Source organism: Heterocephalus glaber, unplaced genomic scaffold, assembly GCF_053883595.1.
Source record: "Heterocephalus glaber isolate CG9 unplaced genomic scaffold, H.glaber_assembly_v1.0 deba00000943, whole genome shotgun sequence".
Taxonomy (NCBI): Eukaryota; Metazoa; Chordata; class Mammalia; order Rodentia; family Bathyergidae; genus Heterocephalus; species Heterocephalus glaber.
Window position 1 is genome coordinate 8942109 of NW_028258175.1, and position 21103 is coordinate 8963211.

The following is a 21103-nucleotide window of genomic DNA, read 5'->3' on the forward strand; positions in this document are numbered from 1 at the left end:
TTTTCACTACAGAGGTCTTTTATTTTCTTGGATAGGTTAATTTCAAGGTATTTAATGTTTTTCAAGACTGTTGTAAATATTGTTTTCCTGATTTCTTTCTCAGAGGGTTCATTCTCGGTTGGATGGGAGCTCTGTTGATTTTTGTGTAATTATTTTGTGTCCTGCCACTTTGCTAAATGTATTAGTTCTAAGAGTCTTCTGGTATAGTTTTTTGGGTCCATTTTGAAAAGGATCTTGTCGTCTGCAAATAAGGATATTTTGACTTCTTTCTTTTCTATTCCAAGCCCTTTTAGTTCCCTCCTTTGCCTAATTGTTCTGCTAAGGTTTTGAGTACTATACTGAACAGGAGTGGTGAGAGTGAACTCCCCTGTCTTGTTCCTGATTTTAGAGGGATTGGTTTCAGTTTTTCCCCATCTAGTATGATGTTGGCAGTGGGTTTATCATAAGTGGATTTTTATCATTTTAAAGTAAGATCTTTCCATACCAATTTTTTTCAAGGTTTTTTTTTTTTATCATGATTGGTTGGATTTTGTCAAAGGCTTTTTCAACATTTATTGAGATGATCATGTGATTTTTTTTTATCCTTCTGTTTATGGGATATACTGTTTATTGATTTATGTATGTTGAAACATTCTTGCATCCCTGGCATGAAACCAAATTGGTCATGATGTATGATCTTTTTAATGCTTTGTTGTATTGTTTGCAAATATCTTGTTTTGGATTTTTGTATCTATGTTCATTAAAGAAAATGCCCCAGAGTTTTCTCCTCCCTTCCTCCTGTCCTTCCTTCTGTTGTTGTTGTTGTTGTTGTTAAGAACTTACCTGGTTTTGGTATCAGGATAAGGCTGTCTTCAAGGAATGAGTTTGGCAGTGTTCTACCCCTTTTAATTTTGTGGAAGAGTTTGAGAAGTACTGGCATTAGTCTTTTTCTGATGTTCATGTAAAATTTAGCAATGACTCCATTGGATCCTGGGCTTTTCTTAGTTGGTTAGGTTTTTTTATTACTGCCTTGCCTGTTGTTATACTGTTCAGGGTTTTATACCTAATCTGCTTGATTTAGTTTTGGTAATTTATATTGCATCTAGGAATATACTCACTTTTTCTAGAGTCTCCTATTTATTGGAATATAGGTTTTCAAAGTAGTCATTTATAATCCTTTGGATTTTGGCAGTATCCATTGTGATTCACCTTTTACATTTCTGATTGCATTAATGAGGGTCTTTTATTTCCTTCTTTTAGCTAAGGGTTTATCTATTTTTATCATTTAAAAGAACCAACTCTTTGATTCATTGTTTGTTTTGTTTATTTTTATTTGTTTATTTATTTTTGGTACCAGGGAACGAACTCTGGTCCTTGCTCTTGCGCAGCAGGTGGCGAAACCACTGAGCTAAATCCCCAGCCCCTGTTTAGTTTAGTTTAAGTTAAATTCGTCTGCGACCTTTATAATTTCCTTCCTTGTACCAGTTTTGGATTTAGATTATTCTTGTTTTTCTAGGCCCTTGAGGTGCATCATTGGGTTACTTATTTGAGATCACTCTGTTTTTCTAATGTGGGTATTCACAGCTACAAACTACTTTAGAACTACTTTCATTGTGTCCCATGGGTTCTAGGATGTTGTACTGGCATTTTCATTTGATTCTAGGCATGTTTTAATTTCTCTCTTGATTTCTTCTATGACCCACTGATTATTTAAGAGAATATTATTTACTCTATATGTTTGCATACTTTCTATTTTTTTTTTTTGCAACTGATTTCTAGTTTGTGCTGTGATTTGATAATATACATGAATTTATTTCAGGTCTTTTGTATTTAATCATGCCTTATTGCCTATTCTGTGATCTATTTTGGAGAAAAATGTGAATTCTGTTTTCTTGGGTGAAACACCCTGTAGATATCTATTAAGTCCATTTCTTTGAAGGTGTTCAACTCTGATACTTCTTTTTTGATATTTGTGTAGATGACCTGTGATTTATTTGTATATCAGTGGGATACTGAGGTTCCCCACTATGATTGTGCTGATGTTTATCTGATCTTTTATATCCAATAATATTGAGTGTGCTAGTGTTCAGCAAATATATATTTACAATTGTTAATCTCTTCCTGTTGAATTGTTTGCTGGCTTCCTGTTGAATATATTGACCTTCTTTGTGTCTTCTAATTGGTTTTGGCTTGAAATCTACTTTGTCTGAAAATAGGATAGCTATTCCTGCTTATTTTTGTGTTCCCATTTGTCTTGGTTACTTTTCTCATTGCTGAGACAAAATCCTGACACCCAAAGTTAAAGGGGGGAAAGGTTTATTTAGCTCACATTTTGCAGAGGTTTCAGTCCATAATCAGCTGGCTTGAAGGCAGGATGGCATGGCAGAAAGGGATCACAGAGGAAAAAACAATTCAAGATGGGAAGAAGGTAGCAAGCAAGAGCTGACCACAGCTCTTTCTATCCCTTATGTCTTGTCTAGGCTACTTAGGGCAGGTAGCACTCACACCGTAATCCTAGTGCCCTTGATCCTAGTATTGCACCATGAATCAATCCCAGCGTCACACACTCTAGATCCAGCTACCTCTGAAAAGCCCCACCTATGACTGCCTGAGGCTTTACAGGAGAGGGGACACATCTAGACACAAACTATAACCCTGTTGCATGGAATTTTGTTTCCATCCTTTGGTTTTTTGTTTTTGGTACCGGGAATCGAACTCAGGACCTTGTGCTTGCATGGCAGGCGCCAGAACCACTGGGCTAAATCCCTGGCCCTACCATCCTTTGGTTTTTAGTCTGTGAGCTTCCTTCTGGACTATATGTGTCTCTGGTATACGATGTACAGTTAGGTTTTATTTTTTGAACCATTCTGCCAACATGTGTGTTTCAGTTGGTAAGTTGGACCATTTACATTGAGAGTTATTCCTGAAAGGTATTGACTGATTCCTATTATTAAGTTCTTTTTCTTTTGTGAATTCCTTTATTTTTCTCTTTTGCTACATATTCATTCCATTAGGCTCTTTGTGTTCACCTTATTATCTCTGGCTAGGATATCCTGAGTACTCTTCATAATGCTAGTTTGGTGTACATGAATTTCTTAAGGTGTCATCATGCAAAGTCCATTAATCTAGGTTGAAAGTTGTTTTCTTTTAGGTCTTAAAAAACTTCACTCCACTATGAAAGGCTCTCTTGGTCTTTTAAAGTTTGTGTTGAAAAATGCGCTGTAATTCTTTTGCATTTACTTTTATAAGTTAATTGCTTCCTTTCTTTAGCAGCTTTTAAAATTCTGTCCTTGTGTTGGACTTCTGAGATTTTTAACTATAATGTGACATGGAGAGGTTCTTTTATGATTGTGGCTATTTGAGGTTCTATATCCCTCATTTACCTGTATGTTGAATTCTTTCTATATGCTTGGAAACTTTCCTATGATTTCTATAGAGTTTTTATACCCTATGTACTCTTACATTTTTTTTTAAATCATTTTATTCTTAGGTTTGTACTTTTTGAGTTATCTAGGAGCTATTAGATCCAGATTCCATGATCTCTTGTTGTTTTTAAGGTATGTCTGAATTTATAGTCTCCTGCTTCAACCCTGTCTTCTAGGTGTGACACTCTCTCTTCACATTGGTCATTTCTATTGCCCATACTTTCAAAAGAATTTACATTCTGTATTTCTGTTTAATAACTAACCTGGTAATTCATATCCTTGTCCTGGTTAGTTCACTCGGCCTTTAATTTGTATCCTAAGTTCTCTGATCCTTTTATCAGTCAAGTCCATTATCTGTTTAGTTACATCATCTTTTTTTTTTTTTTTTTTTTTTCGGTACTGGGGATTGAACTCAGGACCTTGCACTTGCAAGGCAGGCAACTGCACCACTGAGCTAAATCCTAGGCCCTAGTTACATCATCTTTGATCTCACTGAATGTCTTACTGATCCTTCCCATTAGTGCCCCTTGGATCAGCTTTGGAGAGTTAAGAATTTTTATAGGCACTTTGTTGTCTTGTTTTCTCATGTTTTGTGTGTGTGTGTGTGTGTGTGTACTGAAGGTTGAGGTTGAATTAGAGTGGAAAGATTCTGTTGCTAGTTTGGTGCTCTCTTTAGTTAGTATCTGCTTCCTGGTAATGTAACCTTGGCTTTGATTGTGTTCTGGTACTTACATAGATTTTCAGCCTGCTCAGCTTAATAGGGTCAATGTGTTGCAAGGAGAAAATTCCTACTGGTTACATCAACACCAGCAGACCCAACCATGTATCAATCGTGTACATTAAACTTGGTGTTTTGTTTTTGTTTTTAACAATTTTACCCTTTTTTCAATGATCCATAAAGACTATGGTATACTAGTACTGACAGGCTGGGATATGGTGGCTGGGAGTAGAGAAAGGAAAGAGAAAAGTGAAAGGTAGATCAGAAAGAAGAGATAACAAATGAAAGAAAGAGTTGAGATCAAACTTTATTGATACTATTTTTTCTAACTAGTATAGAAGCCTGGTGGAGAAGACGTTTGAGAGATTTATTTGTAGGAGTAGGAGAAGGAACTGGAGGGAGGGGAGTGTAATTGGAGATTGAAGGAACATACAACATTGGGACACATTAATGTGCTGTTAGCTTGTGTTTGAATTCTCTATACACAGTTTTAGTGAAGAATACCCTAACTTGTCCATGAGAGGTACTGTTTAAAATACTGGCTAGCCCGCAAGCACAGAGGAGGTGACCTGCACCCAGCGCACAAGAGGAGGCTTCCGGGCCACCATATCACCCCCGCAAGCACAGAGGAGGTGAGCCACATGGGCGCCAGCAGCACCCCCCCAAACCCCCATCGAAATGAGAAGACAGGTAAACAAGTCTCAAAACCAGACTTCCAGATCACCTACAGCAACCCCAAAGGGAAACAAGATCAAACACTCTGATACTCAACAACCTGGACTCCCTAACTGGCAACAAAAGAGGATCTGGAAAAAATTAAATCAGAAATAATTTCTTAGATAACAGCAGAGATTGTGCTCATAGTGCAAGACATGATTAAGACATGATTAGAGAGGAGCTCAGGAACATGATGGAATCCCAACATAGGAAATAAATGGAATCCATAAAACAGATGCAAACAGATTTCCAGGAGATTAAAAACTCCATTGAAAGTCTATGCAGCAGAATGAGCCTATGTGAGGACAGAATTTCAGATATAGAAGATAAGATTGCAATTAGTGACCAGGAAAAGAAAAATTGCTTCAAAATTGTAAGGGACCACAAGAAATCGATCCAGCAGCTGCTAGATGATGCAAAGAAGAGTAACATAAGACTGATTGGAGTCAGTGAAGAAACAGGAGAGAGTGCAAATGACATAAAAAAAACCTTCACAGAAGTGATGGCAGAAAACTTCCCAAGCAGAGGAAAAGAACTTGACATACAGATAAGTGAGGCAGATAGGGCTCCAACTAACCTTGATCAAAAAAAATCTACACATAGGCATATAATTGTTAAGATTCCAGAAACCCAACAGAAGAACAAAATTCTACAAGCAGTGAGAGAAAAGAAACAAATCACATACAAAGGAAAGCCCAACAGAATCATAGCAGACTTCCCAATGCAAACCCTCAAGGCAAGAAGAGCTTGGAGTGATGTATTTCAAGCCCTAAAGGAAAACAGCCTCCAACCCAGATTAATGTACCCTGCAAAATTATCTTTCAAAATTGATACAGAAATAAGATAGATACTTTCATGACAAAGACCACCTTAGGAACTTCATGAATACTAAACCAGCACTCCAAAAAATTTTAGACAACATCTTAGGAAAAGACAACAAGGATCACAACCCCAGCAAACCCAGCAGAATTGATCCATCGGGCATCGCAAGAAATTAAATGCAGGGGGGGAGAATCCAACAAACAGAAAAAGTCATGACAATGATAAAGTAAATATGTATGAGTTATAACCATCAATGTTAATGGTCTCAATTCACCAATCAAAAGAAATAAACTGTTCATTAGTGAGATTGGCCTATAGTTCTCTTTTTCAGTTGGGTCTTTCTCTGCTTTGGGGATCAAGGTGATGCTTCCTTCCAGGAATGAATTTGGGAGTATTGCTTCCCTTTCAATTTCATTGAAGAGTTTAAACAGTAATGGCAGCAGTTCCTCTCTAAATGTCTTGTAGAATTCAGCAGTGAAGCCATTAGGGCCCGGGCTTTTCTTAGTTGATAAGTTTTTAATTACATTTTCAATTTCATTGGTTGATATTGGGTTGTTCAGAATTTTTAGGTCTTCTTCGTTCAACTTTGGTAATTCATATGTATCTAGGAATCTGTCCATTTCTTCTGTGTTGTCCATCTTATTGGCATATAGGTTCTGGAAGTAGGTATTGATGATCCTCTGGATTTCTGCTGGGTCTGTTGTAATTTCACCCTTTTCATTCCTAATTGCATGGATTTTGGCATTTTCTTTTCTTTTTCTGACAAGGTTGTCTAAAGTTTTGTCAATTTTGTTGATTATTTTGAAGAACCAACTCTTGGCTTCATTGATTTTTTTGTATTGTTCTCTTAGTCTCCATTGCATTGATTTCTCCTCTGATCTTTATAATTTCCTCCCTTGTATGAGCTTTGGGGTTGTCCTGCTCTTCTTTTACTAGAAGCTTGAGGTTCAGCATCAGGTTGTTTAATTGGGCTTGTTCTGTTTTCCTAATATGTGTATTCACTGCTATGAATTTCCTTCATAAGACTGCTTTCATTGTGTCCCATAGATTCTGATATGTTGTATTGTCATTGTCATTTAATTGAAGGAACTGTCTGATTTCTTCTTTAATTTCCTCTGTGACCCATTGGTTATTCAGAAGTGTGTTGTTCAATTTCCACGTGTTTATGAAATTTTTTGAGTTTCTTTTGCTATGGATCTCCCATTTCATCGCACTATGGTCTGATAATATACAGGGGATAACTTCAATTCCTTTGCACTTACTTAAACATGTTCTGTGTGTGAGTATGTGGTCTATTTTTGAGAATGACCCATGTGGAGCTGAGAAGAATGTGTATTCTGATTTTGTGGGGTGGAACACTCTGTAAACATCTGTTAAGTTCATTTGTTCAAGAGTTCGATTGAGTTCTAGTATTTCATTACTTATTTTTAGTCTAGTTGATCTATCTATTTGTGACAGTGGGGTGTTGAGGTGCCCCCACTACAATTGTGTTAGTGCATATATGACTTTTCATTTCCATTAGTATTTGTTTTATATAGTTGGGTGCACTAGTGTTTGGTGCATAGATATTTATGATTGTCATCTCTTCCTCTTGGATTCTTCCCTTTACAAGGATGTAGTGTCCTTCTTCGTCTCTCTTAATCAGTGTTGGTTTGAAATCTACTTGATCTGCCAAGAGGATAGCTACTCCTGCTTTTTTTCGGGTTCCCATCACATGGAGTATTGTTTTCCACCCTTTAACTTTCAGTCTATGAGTTTCCTTTTGAATTAAGTGTGTTTCTTGTATGCAACATATTGTTGGATTTTGCTTCTTGACCCATTCTGCCAGTCTATTTCTTTTGATTGGTGAATTGAGACCATTAAGGATGATGATTATAACTGAAACGTATTGACTTATCATTGCCATGACTTTTTCTTTTTGTTGGGTTCTCCCTCTTTACATTTAATCTCTTGTCATGCCAGATGGGTTCATTCTGCTTTGCTTCCTGGGGTTGTGATCCTCTATGTCTGTTCCTAGGATATTGTGTATAATTCTTTGGAGTGCTGGTTTGATATTCATGAAGTTCGTAAGGTGCTCTTTGTCATGAAAGTATCTTATTTTTCCATCCATTTTGAAAGATAGTTTTGCAGGGTTCATCAATCTGGGTTGGAGGCTGTTTTCTTTTAGGGCTTGGAATATGTCACTCCAAGCTCTTCTTGCCTTGATGGCTTGTGTTGAGAAGTCTGCTGTGATTCTGATGGGCTTTCCTTTGTATGTGATTTGTTTCTTTTCTCTGACTGCTTGGAGAACTTTGTTCTTCTGTTGTGTTTCTGGAATCTTAACAATTATATACCTATGTGTAGATTTTTTTTGATCAAGGCTAGTTGGAGTCCTATCTGCCTCACTTATCTGTATTATCTTTTCCCCTCCTTGGGAAGTTTTCTGCCATTATTTCTGTGAAGAGATTTTTTTATGTCATCTGCACTCTCTCTTGTTTCTTCATTGAGCCCAATCAGTCTTATGTTATTCTTTTTTGCATCATCTAGCAGCTGCTGGATTGATTTCTCATGTTCCCTTATAATTTTGAAGCAATTTTTCTTTTCCTGGTCACTAATTGCAATCTTATCTTCTATATCAGAAATTCTGTCCTCACATTGGCTCATTCTGCTGCGTAGACTTTCAGTGGAGTTTTTCATGTCCTGGAAATCTATTTGCATCTGTTTTATGGATTCCATTTGTTTCTTATGTTGGGATTCCATCATGTTCCTGAGCTCCTCTCTAGATTTATTAATCATGTCTTGCACTAGGGGCACAATTTCTCCTGTTATCTGAGAAATTATTTCTGATTTCATTATTTCCAGATCCCCTTTTGTTGCCAGTTCATTGGGTCCAGGTGGTTGAGTATCAGAGTGTTCCATCTCATTTCCCTTTGGGGTTGCTGTAGGTGATCTGGAAGTCTGGTTTTGAGACTTATTTACGTGTTCTCTCATTTCGACTGGGGCTGGGGCCTGTTAGTGCCTGCACGGATTACCTCCTCTGAGCTGGGTGAGGTGGGACAGGAGCCAGGAGCAGAGGTAGGGATGGTGACCCAAAAGCCCTTTCCTGTGGGCTGGGAGCAGCCGGAGGGATGGTGGCCGGGAAACCCCTTCCTCTGGACCAGGAGCAGTGGGATGGTGGCTCAGAAGCCCCTCCCTCTGGGTCGGGAACAGTGGGACTCAGTACCTTGGTCTGGTGGTCTGGTGTCCTCTGTGTCTTTGTAGTGTGGAATCAGGTAGCTGCCTGTCTGCAGCGGGGTGATTCGGCGTCTTCCGCGTGACTGAGGACCTTGGTAGGGCATGCACAGACCTGCCTGTCTGCAGCGGGCTGATTCGGCGAGTTCTGTGCGACTCAGGACCTCGGTAGGGCATGGGCAGACCTGCCTGTCTGCAGCGGGGTGATTCGGCGTCTTCCGCGCTACTCAGGACGTCAGCAGGGCGTGCACAGACCTGCCTGTCTGCAGGGGGCTGATTCGGCATGTGTTCCGCGCGACTGGGGACCTAGGTAGGGTGTCTTCATTTTCTTAATGATGTCATTTAAAATTCTAAATTTAGATGGAATCTCATTTATCAGTTTTTTTCTTTTATGCATCATGTTTTTTATAGCCTAGGAAATTCTTGCCTACCCTAAATTCATAAACATTTTCCCTTATAATTTCTTCTTAAAGTTTTATACTTTTAGTCTTTCATATTTAGGTTCATAGATCCTTTCAAGTTATTTTTATTTATGGAAATAAAGGGTTGAGGTTAACTTTTTATATATGGATACCAGGTGTCCTAGTGCCATTTGCTGAAAGACTATATTCCTCTGCTCTTGAATTGAGTTTATGTTCTATAAAATGTTAATGTTAAATAATCTTTCAAAACTCAGTGGACCATATATGTGTGGTGGTATTTCTAGATTCTCTGTTTTATTCTAATGATCTATATGTCTTTCCTTATACCAACACTGCCTTGACTACTTTAGCTTTAGAGGAAGTCTTAAAATTAGGTACTAAATGTCCTCCAACACTGGTTTGTTTGTTTGTTTTTGTCTTTTTATTGTTCTAGGTCCTTTGTACTCCTACATAACTTTTAAATTGCAATATCCAGTTCTTCATTTATAACAAGTATACATAGATCTGAATTTTTATATATACCTTGTGTTTTCTAATCCTGATAAATTCAAATACAAGTTCTCAGGGCGCCTAGAGATTTCTTAGTATTTTCTCTGTAGATGATCATTTCACCTACATATAAAGATTTTACTTCTACCTTGCCAGTCGTATGCTAATTATGTCTTTTTATTGCCATACTATTTTAGTTTGGGCCTATGTTTCAAAGTTTAATGGACAGATGAAGAATAGGCATATCTGCCCTTGTTCCCCACCTTAGGGAGAAAACATTGTATCTTCTCCATTCATGTAAGGCGTTCTTGCTGGAAGTATGGAGTACATGTCTTTGATCTGTTGAGGAGGTTCTGTTCTACTTCTAGTCTCTTGATAGCTTTTACCATGAACAGCTATATAGAATTTAGTCCAATACTTTTTCTCCAACTAGTGACAGGACCATATGGCTTTTTCCTTTCCTCTGTTAAAATAATGACTTTTGGGGGTGGATCTTCCAATACTGAACCAATACTGCCATCCCTATAAAAAAACCACTTTCTACATCCTGCCAGACCTGACTTCTAATAGTTTGTTTTGTTAAGCAAATTTCTATCTATGTGCATACTTTTTTCTTCTATTATCTTTATCCAGTTTTAGTATTATCACAATGTTGATTTCCTAAAATGAGGGGAGAAGTGTTCCTTCTTTTTTCTGCTTTAAATGTTTGATATAATTTATCAGTTAAAATGTATCTGAGCCTGTTGTTGTCATATAGGTAGGTTTTCAAGCTAGGAATATTCGTTCTTTAATAGGTGCTATTCAAATTTTATATTTTCTCCAGAGTCAGTTTCATTAATTTGTCTTCCAAGGTACTTCTTAGGAGTTGTCAAATTTATTTCAAAGAAGATTTTTGTAATACACTTTCTATATCCTTTTAAATTCTATAAAATCTGTGGTAATGTCTTCTAGATCTTGATATTATAATTTTAAAAATGTATAATTGATATTGTGTAATAGGAAAAAAAAGGTCTAACAGAGTAGGGGAAGTGGGAGGGGTAGGGGAAAGGAAAGAAGGGAAAAGAAAAATTATGAAATAGGAAAAAAGTGGAAACAAAGTCTTTGCAAATAGAGAAGGGTGGAGAGGGTGAAGGGAGGGCAGGGGAAGGGGAAAAAAATAAGAGCCAAGATACTCATGTAAAGGTACAAGATCCCCATGATGAATGTAACTGTATTTTATACCTAAATGTACCAATAAACTCAATGGGAAAAAAATTCAAAAAATAAAATACTGGTTAGTTCTCACTCGCTTTTCCCCATGTACAGACACTTCCCATGTATATGTTAGATGAAAGGAGGAAAGGAAAAGAAGGAAGATAAAGGAATAAGAAGAAAATATAACCCAACAACCACCACCAAAAAAGAAAAAGGAAGTTATTAGACACAAAATTAAATCATCCTCATAGTCGTATTTATACTGCAGTCTGAATTCAGCCAGTGAGCTCTTCCCCTTGTATTCACAAGTGGAGAGGCTTTGACTTGTATGGTGGGTCTGGGCAGATTTCTGGATCCAAATCTTTTCTACACCTCTGCGTTCCACAAAGCATCTCTGTGTCCAGAAGATGCTTTTTCTTCTCACTTTTGTCAGTCCACACCCCAGTCCTGCAAATCAGTAAGTTGGTGCCCTCCTAAGATTTGTCCAGTTGGCCTGCCTATGAGTGAAGGGGCTTGGAGCTCTAGATACGCTGCTGTGCCTACCTCCCTGTTGTAGGCTGCCTTCTGCTTAACTCCAGTTTCACTTCTGTAGGCATGGCTGACTGGAGGTCTTTGGCTTTGTTTTGTGATTGGACTCCTTCAGTTAAGTGGAAAGAGGCAGGGGACAGTGGGGCAAGGACAGCACTCACCCTTTGCTGATTTCTTCGGGTGCCTTCTCCATCTCTTCGCTCCTCCCTGTGCTATAAACCTGCAGCTCCTTCCATGTTCTCTTTCTAGAGAGCTCTGGGTAAGCACCCAGCAGCATGCCCTCTGCTCTTTGCCTGATACCTAGCTCTCCACTCTCCACTCTGTATCACTATTCAGTCCTTGAACTGGGTGGGGCCTTAGGGCTCACAGCAGGTGCTGAACATTGGGTGGGGGCAGCAGGCAGGCTATTCCACAGGCACGGCACTGCCAGTGTTTGGGGGAACATGAGTGAATGCCTATTTCAGGGCCATTTCAGTTACTTTTCGCCATCCATAGCCACTGCCTACTCTCATGCCATCTTAAGCCATGGCTTTCTCTGCACTCAAATCTGGTCTCTGAACAGGACCTTGCTCTTATATTCAGTTTTCGAATGAGCCCACTAGTTGTATCTCAGTTACAGTTCACTGGCTTTCAGTTTCTCTGGTGCCTTGCAAATATCTCGTTTTCTGGGTTCCTTTTCCTTGGCAGGAGGGTAGGAAGGTTAGGAGTTGACCCCTGCAGCCTGGTTGCCCCTGAAGTACTGGCTTCCTCTCTCAGCATGTTAAATCTTCTCCCAACATGGCATGTTTGCTGGACCTGGGGTTCAAGGGGCGCCATGATCCAGGGGCAGCCCAGCTTCTCTTTCTGGAATTGGATGTGATCAGGTGGATTTTTCCTTTAGGTTGCCTTTCTGTGTCTGTGTTTCTTTGGCTTCCCGGTTTCTTGGTACCTGCATTTCTCATCACATCTGCCATGATGGAATCTCCTCCACAAAAGTTCTTAATCTTTTCAGTGAAAGCATTTCTCTGAGGTCTTGTTTGTTCTTGATCCTGTTCATTAGTGAACTGAGGTTCTTCTCCACCCTTTAACTTCCCTCTACTTCCTCATATTATTACATGGCATTGTGGGCCATCCTTCCCAATGGAGAAGAAACACGGTTCAAAATCTGAACCTCCTCTTTTAAACCAGAGCACAGAGGGTTTGCCCTGACTCCTGATTGCAGATATTACCCTCTAATTTTGTTTTTCTTTTGCTGAGTCAAGGAGATTAGACTTGAAGTGGCTTTTTATTGCTTGTTTTAAAAGGGAGCTTGGTTGTATCAGGAGAGATTGACTCTTTTTATTTCTCCAAGGAGTTATTATCTTTATGGCTCAAGCTGAGGGAATTGGGGACAATCAAACTTAATTTGGAAGGAACCCTTTAAATAAAAATAACTGTCAGTTTTGAGCTTACGCTCTTTCAATTCTTCAGTGAAATAAGCCCATGATTTGATTAAGTATAGTTCAAGGACAACTTAATCTACAATGTAAGTTTCCCAGTTTTGGATGCTAAAAGCATTGTTGTTGAGGATGGACTGTTAGATAATAGCACTCAATTAAATTGGAAGGGAGAAGTATAAATGAGAATTGTGCTCTTTACGCACATGTTGCATCTCCTTACTGGTCATGTTGTTACCATACCAGATCCCTCCTCTCCACAGCAGGGACTTCGCTCCCCTCCTCACCCTGGTCATCGTGCCAGTAGTGGGCCCTCTCCATGGCTGTTTACTCATATCCTTAGGCCAGGTGGCTTCGCCCCAGCCACTCCTCTCTTGAACCCAGCCTTGGGCACCTTTCTCAAGGTGAAGAATATGGGATGGAGTGGGGATTGTCACACTAGCCCTGTTCCTTGAGGTGCTTTCTAATCTTAGCTTTGGGAAGTTCCGAGTTCTTGAATATCTTTTATCTCCATGGTGGGGATACAATGAGGAGGAATTTGGAAGGTCAGGGAATACCATCTCTAGAAGAGTTGCTCTGATCTGAATATTTTATAGAATGTTTTAAAGAAATGCAGCAAATTGTCATCTTTCTGGTTTCAAAGATATTTGAAGAATTTAAGAAATGAAAGTATCTTACAGAAAATGCAGGCAAAGTGATCCTGTCCCAAAGTCCTTCAGGGGTTTGACTGAGGTGGGGGTCCACGAGGACCCAGCGGACAACACAGGTGGCCAGAAGAACAGCCAGAGAGGTTGGATGTAGTGACCCAGAGTGGAGATGGCTCCGGTGGATTTGGAGGTCGAGCTGGCAGGTCCTGTGGTTCACCCATTGGATGTGTATGCGGGGTGTAGGGTAGTAAAGAATAGGACTGGTCAAATTAACACCCAGATTTGTGGCTTAGGGAACTGGAGCTTCCATTCTGTGGTGGAACGAGGTCCCAGGAGAAGCAAACGTACAGACAAATCCCTGCTGCAGATTTAGACATGAGGAGTTTTAGGTGCCTCTGGGGAATCAAGTCTGAGTTTGGAGTTCATGTCAGAGGTACAGACTGGAAGTAAAGATTTGGGAGTCATTGACCTAAACATGAAAAATTCAACCTGGGTGCTCAGGCTTCTAGGGAGTGAAAACAATGGGATCTTGAATACATGATGCAGAAAGTTTAGAGTCAGAATTTGTTATTTACATTAGAGATACCTGTTTTATTGTTATGTTAAAGAGGCTTTAATATACACAGTATATTGGCATTCACTGATTGCAAATTACAGTAGTCATTTATCCATGGAGACTTTACCCTCTCAGCTGTTCTTAACTAGCCTGATGTTTTTAAGGCATTGATCTCCCTCCCACCCTCTAGTTTCCCTTCAGAGTAGCTGCTCTGTGTCCCTGGAAGGTGTCAGGGTCTGTAAGAGACCCAGGAAACAGTGTTCGTATCTTATACTCAGAGTCACAACTTGGCTAAAACAAACCGATGGCACGTGCTAGATGTGCTTGTCCCATCCAGACATGACTTGTTCAGCTGGGCTGAGAGTCCAGATATTGACCTTAGTCCCCTCTGTTACTCCCCAAATCAAATTCTCCTTAGTCTTTGTGGTGTCTGTGAGATGCCTGGCATAGCTGCCTTACTTATAGACCTGGATGCTTTTCATATGACCTTGGGTGGGAGCTGCTGATCTCAGCTCCATTGCACAGATGATGAAGTGACTGGCTGGAGAGGTGGCATGCCTTTTCTGGCTGACTCTCAACTCTGTGATTTATGTCAGTGATCCCCACGGGGCCCACTCATCAGAATCACCAGGGAAGCTTTGGCACACTGTGGCTTCCGAGGCCTCCAATGGTTAATGCAGCTCATTGGGGATGCCCCTCTCCACTCTGGATCTTGGATATATTGGTGGAAAAAATAACGTTAAGGACTTCTTGATGCTCTAGGCCAGAGGTTCTCCAACTTGTTAGGGAAATACTTTCAGCTTTTCACATCTCTGTAGCAGCTGCTTAACTGTCATTGTATTACAAAAGTTGCTGTGAACAATAGGTGAACAAAATGTTGTGGCCAAACTTAGCCCATAAGTCAGTTTGCTTACCCTCATGTAGAATAATAACTGCCATGCATGATAAGACAAGTTATTATCATAGTTTTTGGGAGTCCCCGTCAGGTATTGGGGGTCAAACTCAGGACCTTGTACTTGCCAGGCAGGTGCAGCACCACTGAACTACATCCTTGGCCCAGATGAGACAAGTTATAATACTTGTGACTCTCCAAGGAGTGTTTGGACATCTGTAAAAATATACCACAAGCACGTATGCTCTGTTTAAAATGTATTGGATCACCTGCTAGTGCAAAGATCCTAAAACGGTGGCATGAACGACAGATGACTATTTGTCTTTTGTTCTAAAAGAATCTTGAGTAATTAATCTAATAATTGGTATATGATGCTCATCAGAAACCCAGAGTCCTTCTGTCTTCTTTTATTCACAGGATTATCTTATAATCACAAGATAGCTGGTTGAGGCTCTTGTCATCATCTCTATGTTTGAGAGAGAAAAAGAGCAAAAGGGTACTTGCTAGTTAAGTCAAGTTCTCTCTGAAGAAATTTCTTAGAAAACTTAGTAGGCCCCAGTGATTTTTGCTCATATCTCATTAGCCAATCTTATCTGCAAAGGAGACAGGAAAACTCAGGTTAAAAATTCTGTTTTCTTGTTTGGATTTTTTGGATGAACACATTGCTACCCCAGCAGTTTTGGAGGAAAATGGTTATTGGGTGGGTGACTGGCACTTGCTGTCGCTCAAGAGCGGTATTTTAAATTCCTCCAAGCGCTGCTGGGTTTACTTGCAAACTGATTTCTCACGTGTAACCCAGACTATGGAGATTGTGAAAGTCTGACGTTCAGATGTCCACAGCCAGCCAACCCCTCCAGATGCTTTGGGGTTTAATAAATGCTTCATTATTGTAAATCAGATCCCGGCATGTTTGTGCTATCAGTCCTCATCTACCATTGTTTGGACACTTAGCACCAAGAAACATCTCAAGACACAGTACATGCCTTTGGGCAGCTTTACCTGCTAAAGCTTTTCCCCTCTGAAACTGGCCTTCCACCATCCGCCTGCTGGAGGTCTGTTACCTGAAACCACCCGGCACATGTCATGTTGGTCCTTCTTTCTTTTTCTTTTTTTTTCTGGTACCAGCAATTGAACTCGGGTCCTTGCGCTTGCACAGCAGGCGGCGAAACCGCTGAGCTAAATCCCAGGCCCTGGTCCTTCTTACTTCTAAGTACAGCCTTTCCAGGAATCGAAAGATCTCTGCCCCTTCACCTTTCTCAGGTGTATCATCCCTCAGCATTTTTGATCTATATTATTCTGATAATTTGCAAAACATCTCCTAGGGCCTAGAATAAAGTGTGAATGAGCCACTGGAATTTCTTGTAGAAATGCAGGTTCTGAATCAGTACATCTGGAGTTGAGCCTAAGATTCTCAGCTTCCAGTATCTTCCCACATGATGCTAATGCTGGTGGGTCATGGGCCACACTTCATGTAGCAAGTGAGCTGAGCCTTTCTGGACATATTTCCATTCATCTTTTAATAGTCAGCATCCAAAGTCAAACTAAGTTGGTCTGGTCAATTTAGAATGGAGCCAAATTATCGAGAGTTCATTCTGTGCCTTCTAATGATGCCTGCAATTTCGTGAGCTTTCCGTGGTGGCACACATTGTTTACTTAGACTAAGTTTACTAAAACCCTTAAGCCTATTCCACAGGCCACCACTCTTATGCTGTATTCTCCTGTCTTGAAAAGGTATGACATTGATCTCCGAATTCCATCATACTGGATGAGATTGAGCCCTCCAGCCAGTTTGGATTGCTTGATGTTTATTGTCCCCTGTGTTTACTGTCCCTCTTAGCTCGGGGGCGCCTGTAAACTTGGTAGGGCTTCTGTTTTTCCACCTACCTCTGCTGGAAACTTCTGTCCATTAATTGAAGTTCTTTGGTATAAGCCTTTCTCCCTTCTTGTTCACAGGGATATTGTGAAAGGTTCTTACCACTGTCTTTATATTTGGGGAAGATGGGTGGTTTTCATGTAGAGGCAGAATTTATCTTGCACATTAGAGAGGTCTGTTTTTGTGGTTAAAGGGCCTTTTAGATAGGTATTGAAACTCACTGATTGTAAATTACAATAGCCATTATCACAGGGGATTTTACTCTCTGGGCTGTTCTTGCATGTATTTTTAAAAAATGCATTGATCTCTTTCCCACTTCTCTGTTTTCCCCTGTGACCAGATTGCTGTGTGAACCCAGAGGTGCTAGGGTCCATGAAAAATCCCTCACATCGCTTCTCGGCCTTTTGGCTAAGATCAAGTGTAAAAGTCCCTCACATTTTGTACCCGCAAAGTGTTTTCTCGAGAGTTACAGCTTGGTTAAAATAAAGAGGCTTTATCCCCCACTGTGCTTATCCCATCTGGATGTGAGCCTGTTCTACTGGGTAGATCTCGATTCAGCCCCTTTCCTCATTTCCCAAACTGAATTCTGCCCTGCCCCTGTGGTGTTCTGTGTGATCCCTGGCTCGAGGCCACTTGACCTGGATGTTCCCCCTCTCACCTTGGGAGGCAAGGTGGGGTGTGTTCTCAGCTGCATTGGGCAGAGGCAGGCGGCAGAGAGAGGGAATAGCGCCTCACCAACAACCTGTTAATACAACAATGGGCATGTGACAACAGTATGGAAATAGATCTCTGCTATTAACTGGCCATCAGTCTCTGCTCAGCTTGAGGAAATGATAATGCAGGGTGTCATTCTGGTCACCCGCCTGCCCGGGTCTCTCATGTGCCCATTTGTTCAGTCAGTACCATTGAGCTCCTGTTCCATGCCAGGCATGTGGGATCCAGTGGTGTGTGAGACCAACTTGGCCCTGCTCTACCAGTGTCCTGAAATCCTAGCCCTTTGTGACGAGGGCTTTAGGAGAAGCTTACATTGCCTTTCTTTTTCTTGTTCCCAACAGGTTTATATTCGGATAAAAGATGACGAGTGGAACGTGTATCGGCGGTACACGGAGTTCCGGGGTTTGCACCACAAGCTGCAAAACAAGTACCCTCAAGTGCGGGCCTACAACTTCCCACCCAAAAAGGCTATCGGAAATAAGGTACCACCCTGCACTGCCTTCCAGCCACAGCCTGTACTCAGGCAGATCATTTCTTCTTCTTGCATCTGTTATTTTAAAGTAGCACTCTAAAGAAAAATTGGCCAAAAAATAGAAAAAGGAAATAGTCATCCACAATTTCATCACCTGAAGATATTACCACTATTCTTGTTTGTGAGTTTCTCTGGGACAAGAGTCGGTCAGCTTTTTCTTTAAAGGACCAGAAAGCCGGGAAAGTAATTTTTTTTTTTTGAGACAAGAGTCTCACTATGTAGTTCAGGCTCACCTTGAGCTCACTATGGGCTTGCTTTGTACCCCAGGCTGGCCTCAAACTTGAAGTGATCCTTCTGCCTCAGTTTCCTGAGAGCTAAGATTACATGCGTGTGCCACCGTGCCTGGCTAGAAAGCACATATTTTTGACTTTGTGAAGTACAGTAAGTCCCTGACTTACAAATGAATTCTGTTCCAGCAGAACGTTCATAAGTCGGATTCATTCATAAGTGTAACAAAGTGAGTCTTACACATCTTTGACACACATATACAATCTATATTGCTTTGTGCTTCCTAGCAGTCCCCTCTGTCAGGTAAAAGTGCCGAAGATCAAGACCAGACCAGGCCACAACAAGCCTTTATTAGGGGAATAGATGTGCCGGGCTGTCTCTGAACAAAGGAGAGACAAAAGCAATATGGCCGGGGCAGGGAGAGTCTTTTATAGAGACTGGGGTGGGGTTTGTAGGGGCTGAGGTGGGGTTGAGTGAGGTAGTGACTAGGGAATGGAGGAGCCAGTGATGTCACTAGGTGGTAGGAGGTGAGCGAGTATTAGGTTACTTTCTAGGCGGGAACAGGGGCATGCTGGGAAGAAGGGTTTATTCTTTGGTGGGAGCAGCCATCTTGGCATGAGGTCACACAGGGGAGGGGGCAAGGCACCATAGGAAGAGGGCAGCTACTATACATGATAGCTGCTGAGGTGGTGGGAGACCTATCATTCCAGGCTTTTGTTTTATGATAGTTGGGCGAAGGTCTCTTCTTCTGGAGCTGCTTCCTGCTGACAAGGGGTGAAGATCGGGGCTAGACCTGGATCTGATGAGGCCCGTAGCAAGTGGGGACCTCCTCCTTTTGCCGTACTGGCTGGTACCCTGCCATGATGAACTCCGTGACTGTCTGGCTGGTGAATGCCCTCAATCATTCCTGCGAGAAATTTTGAAAACAGCGAACCAGGCACAGTCCAAAACAGAGAATTAAACAGATAATACTGAGGGGTCCCAAGAGTAGTAATAGCCAGGGGAGCCATGAGCTCCAGGAACCAAACGTACCCCACCATTGATTAGTACCTTGGGGGGGGGCGTATCTATCTGGCCCATTGAGTTTTAATTTTTTTCATTTGACATGTAATTTTTTATTTATTATTTACATAGGTTTTACAGAGACAGCTGGATGTTTAGGGGCTCATTTGTTATAGAAGTAAGAGACTGTTACGGAAGAGATCATAGCTCCTGATCTAAGGGCCCCTGTGTCATGTCCTTGCTCTTAGAGAATGAGTGGAAAAGTGATAAACACAATTTATATAATCTTTAGAATCCTTTTTTTTTGGGGGGGGGAATATAAAAGGTGTATGTAACTGAGCAAATGTCTTTTGGAGGCCAACCTACCGATGAGTGTAGTGTTACTATGAACCTGACGTCTCCTTTAAATTCAAGGCCAGGACAGTTTGATTCCTGTATCTCTCAGTTTTTGGAAGCCTCCTAGATATATTTAAAAATAAAGAGAACTGATAACCTCCACAAGGACCCTGGCCAACTTGAGGCGATCAAGTGTAACATAAAAGGCTTGATCTTTTTAGACACGGGTAAGTATCCAGGAAATATGAGCACAATGAGAAGAGGCATCATAAACAGAGAACAAGGATGTACATTATTTTAAAAGGAGTAAATCTTGTAGCTGCTTGGTATAGAACTTATCCTGACTGTGGCTGACAAGCAGGTGATTTTTTCCCAATACTGTTACTTTATGGTTTTTTTTTTTTTTTGATCACTACACAATAGTTAATTAGTTATTACAGAATCAGAAAAACACTTATCTAAAAGGAGAGATCTGGAGACCAGTGGTTTCTAGGATTGGGTACCTGTAAAGAATTTCTTTTAATTTTTTTGAAAAGAATCTGTACACACTTGTAGCTAATTAATGATTTTTGCTTCTATTTAGTACCCAAAGTTTTGTCTTTTTGAAATGGCTGTGTCATGCGTGAACCAAAAGATTTTAATGGGTGGGCTATGTCTTAATTTTTCTGAAGTCTAGCTTTATTATTATGTCATTGTTTTATACCTCTTTTGATTATTTTTTCTGCTGGGTGTTTAAGACCAAGTTAAAGCTAGACCTATGTCAATCAATATGAACCTCTTGTTATCTATTAAGGTCAGTTAAGTCTCCCCAGGCCATTACTTTGGAACCATGCATAGTGCCTCTCTGCTCCTCTGTCAGTGTCAGCCATCTGGATGGGTCATGGCCTTGCCTGACCAAGTTGCTTTCAGTGAAAGCACTGGAGATATTTTTCTTGGTGACCCTCCTTTGGCACACAGTACATTGTCCTCTGGTGTCCAGCAGTCTCCCAGTTTAGGAGGTTGAGTGACTTACCAAAGATGTAGGACCCTGTAGAGAAGGATCCCTCATGTCCTGGAACTTTGTTGACCTTGAGGGGCCAGGGCCAAAATATTGGCTGTCCTCATAGCCCAGTTACCTTTTAGTTTTGGTCTCCAAACTTTAGTTGTTGAACATCCAGAAGAGAAGGTCAATAGCGTTAGCATTGTAACAAGAATAATGAACTTAACTATTATAGTTATCCCTGACTAGCAAGCATTTTGGAATTTAAAATATAGAGAACTGTTACTGTTATCAGTCATGGTTGTTTTTTAGTAGTTGAATTCCTGTAGAATATTAACAGAAGAAGAGCCACAAATAATATTTTAGCATGACAATTATGATGACTTTACCTTTGTAACACATTTAAATGTCCATCTTGATATAAA

The 21103-nt window shown here is 40.5% G+C and overlaps 1 protein-coding gene across 16 annotated transcripts in view; it reads left to right on the forward strand.

Annotated features, from left to right (window-relative positions):
- Snx29 (sorting nexin 29) overlaps window positions 1-21103 on the forward strand; it is a 543288-nt gene that overhangs the window by 439707 nt on the left and 82478 nt on the right. For all 16 annotated transcript variants that reach the window (XM_087208901.1, XM_087208905.1, XM_087208903.1 and 13 more), the window contains one exon: window positions 17943-18083. In XM_087208901.1, coding sequence (XP_087065027.1) covers window positions 17943-18083 — 141 coding nt within the window. The remainder of the gene's footprint in view (window positions 1-17942; window positions 18084-21103) is intronic.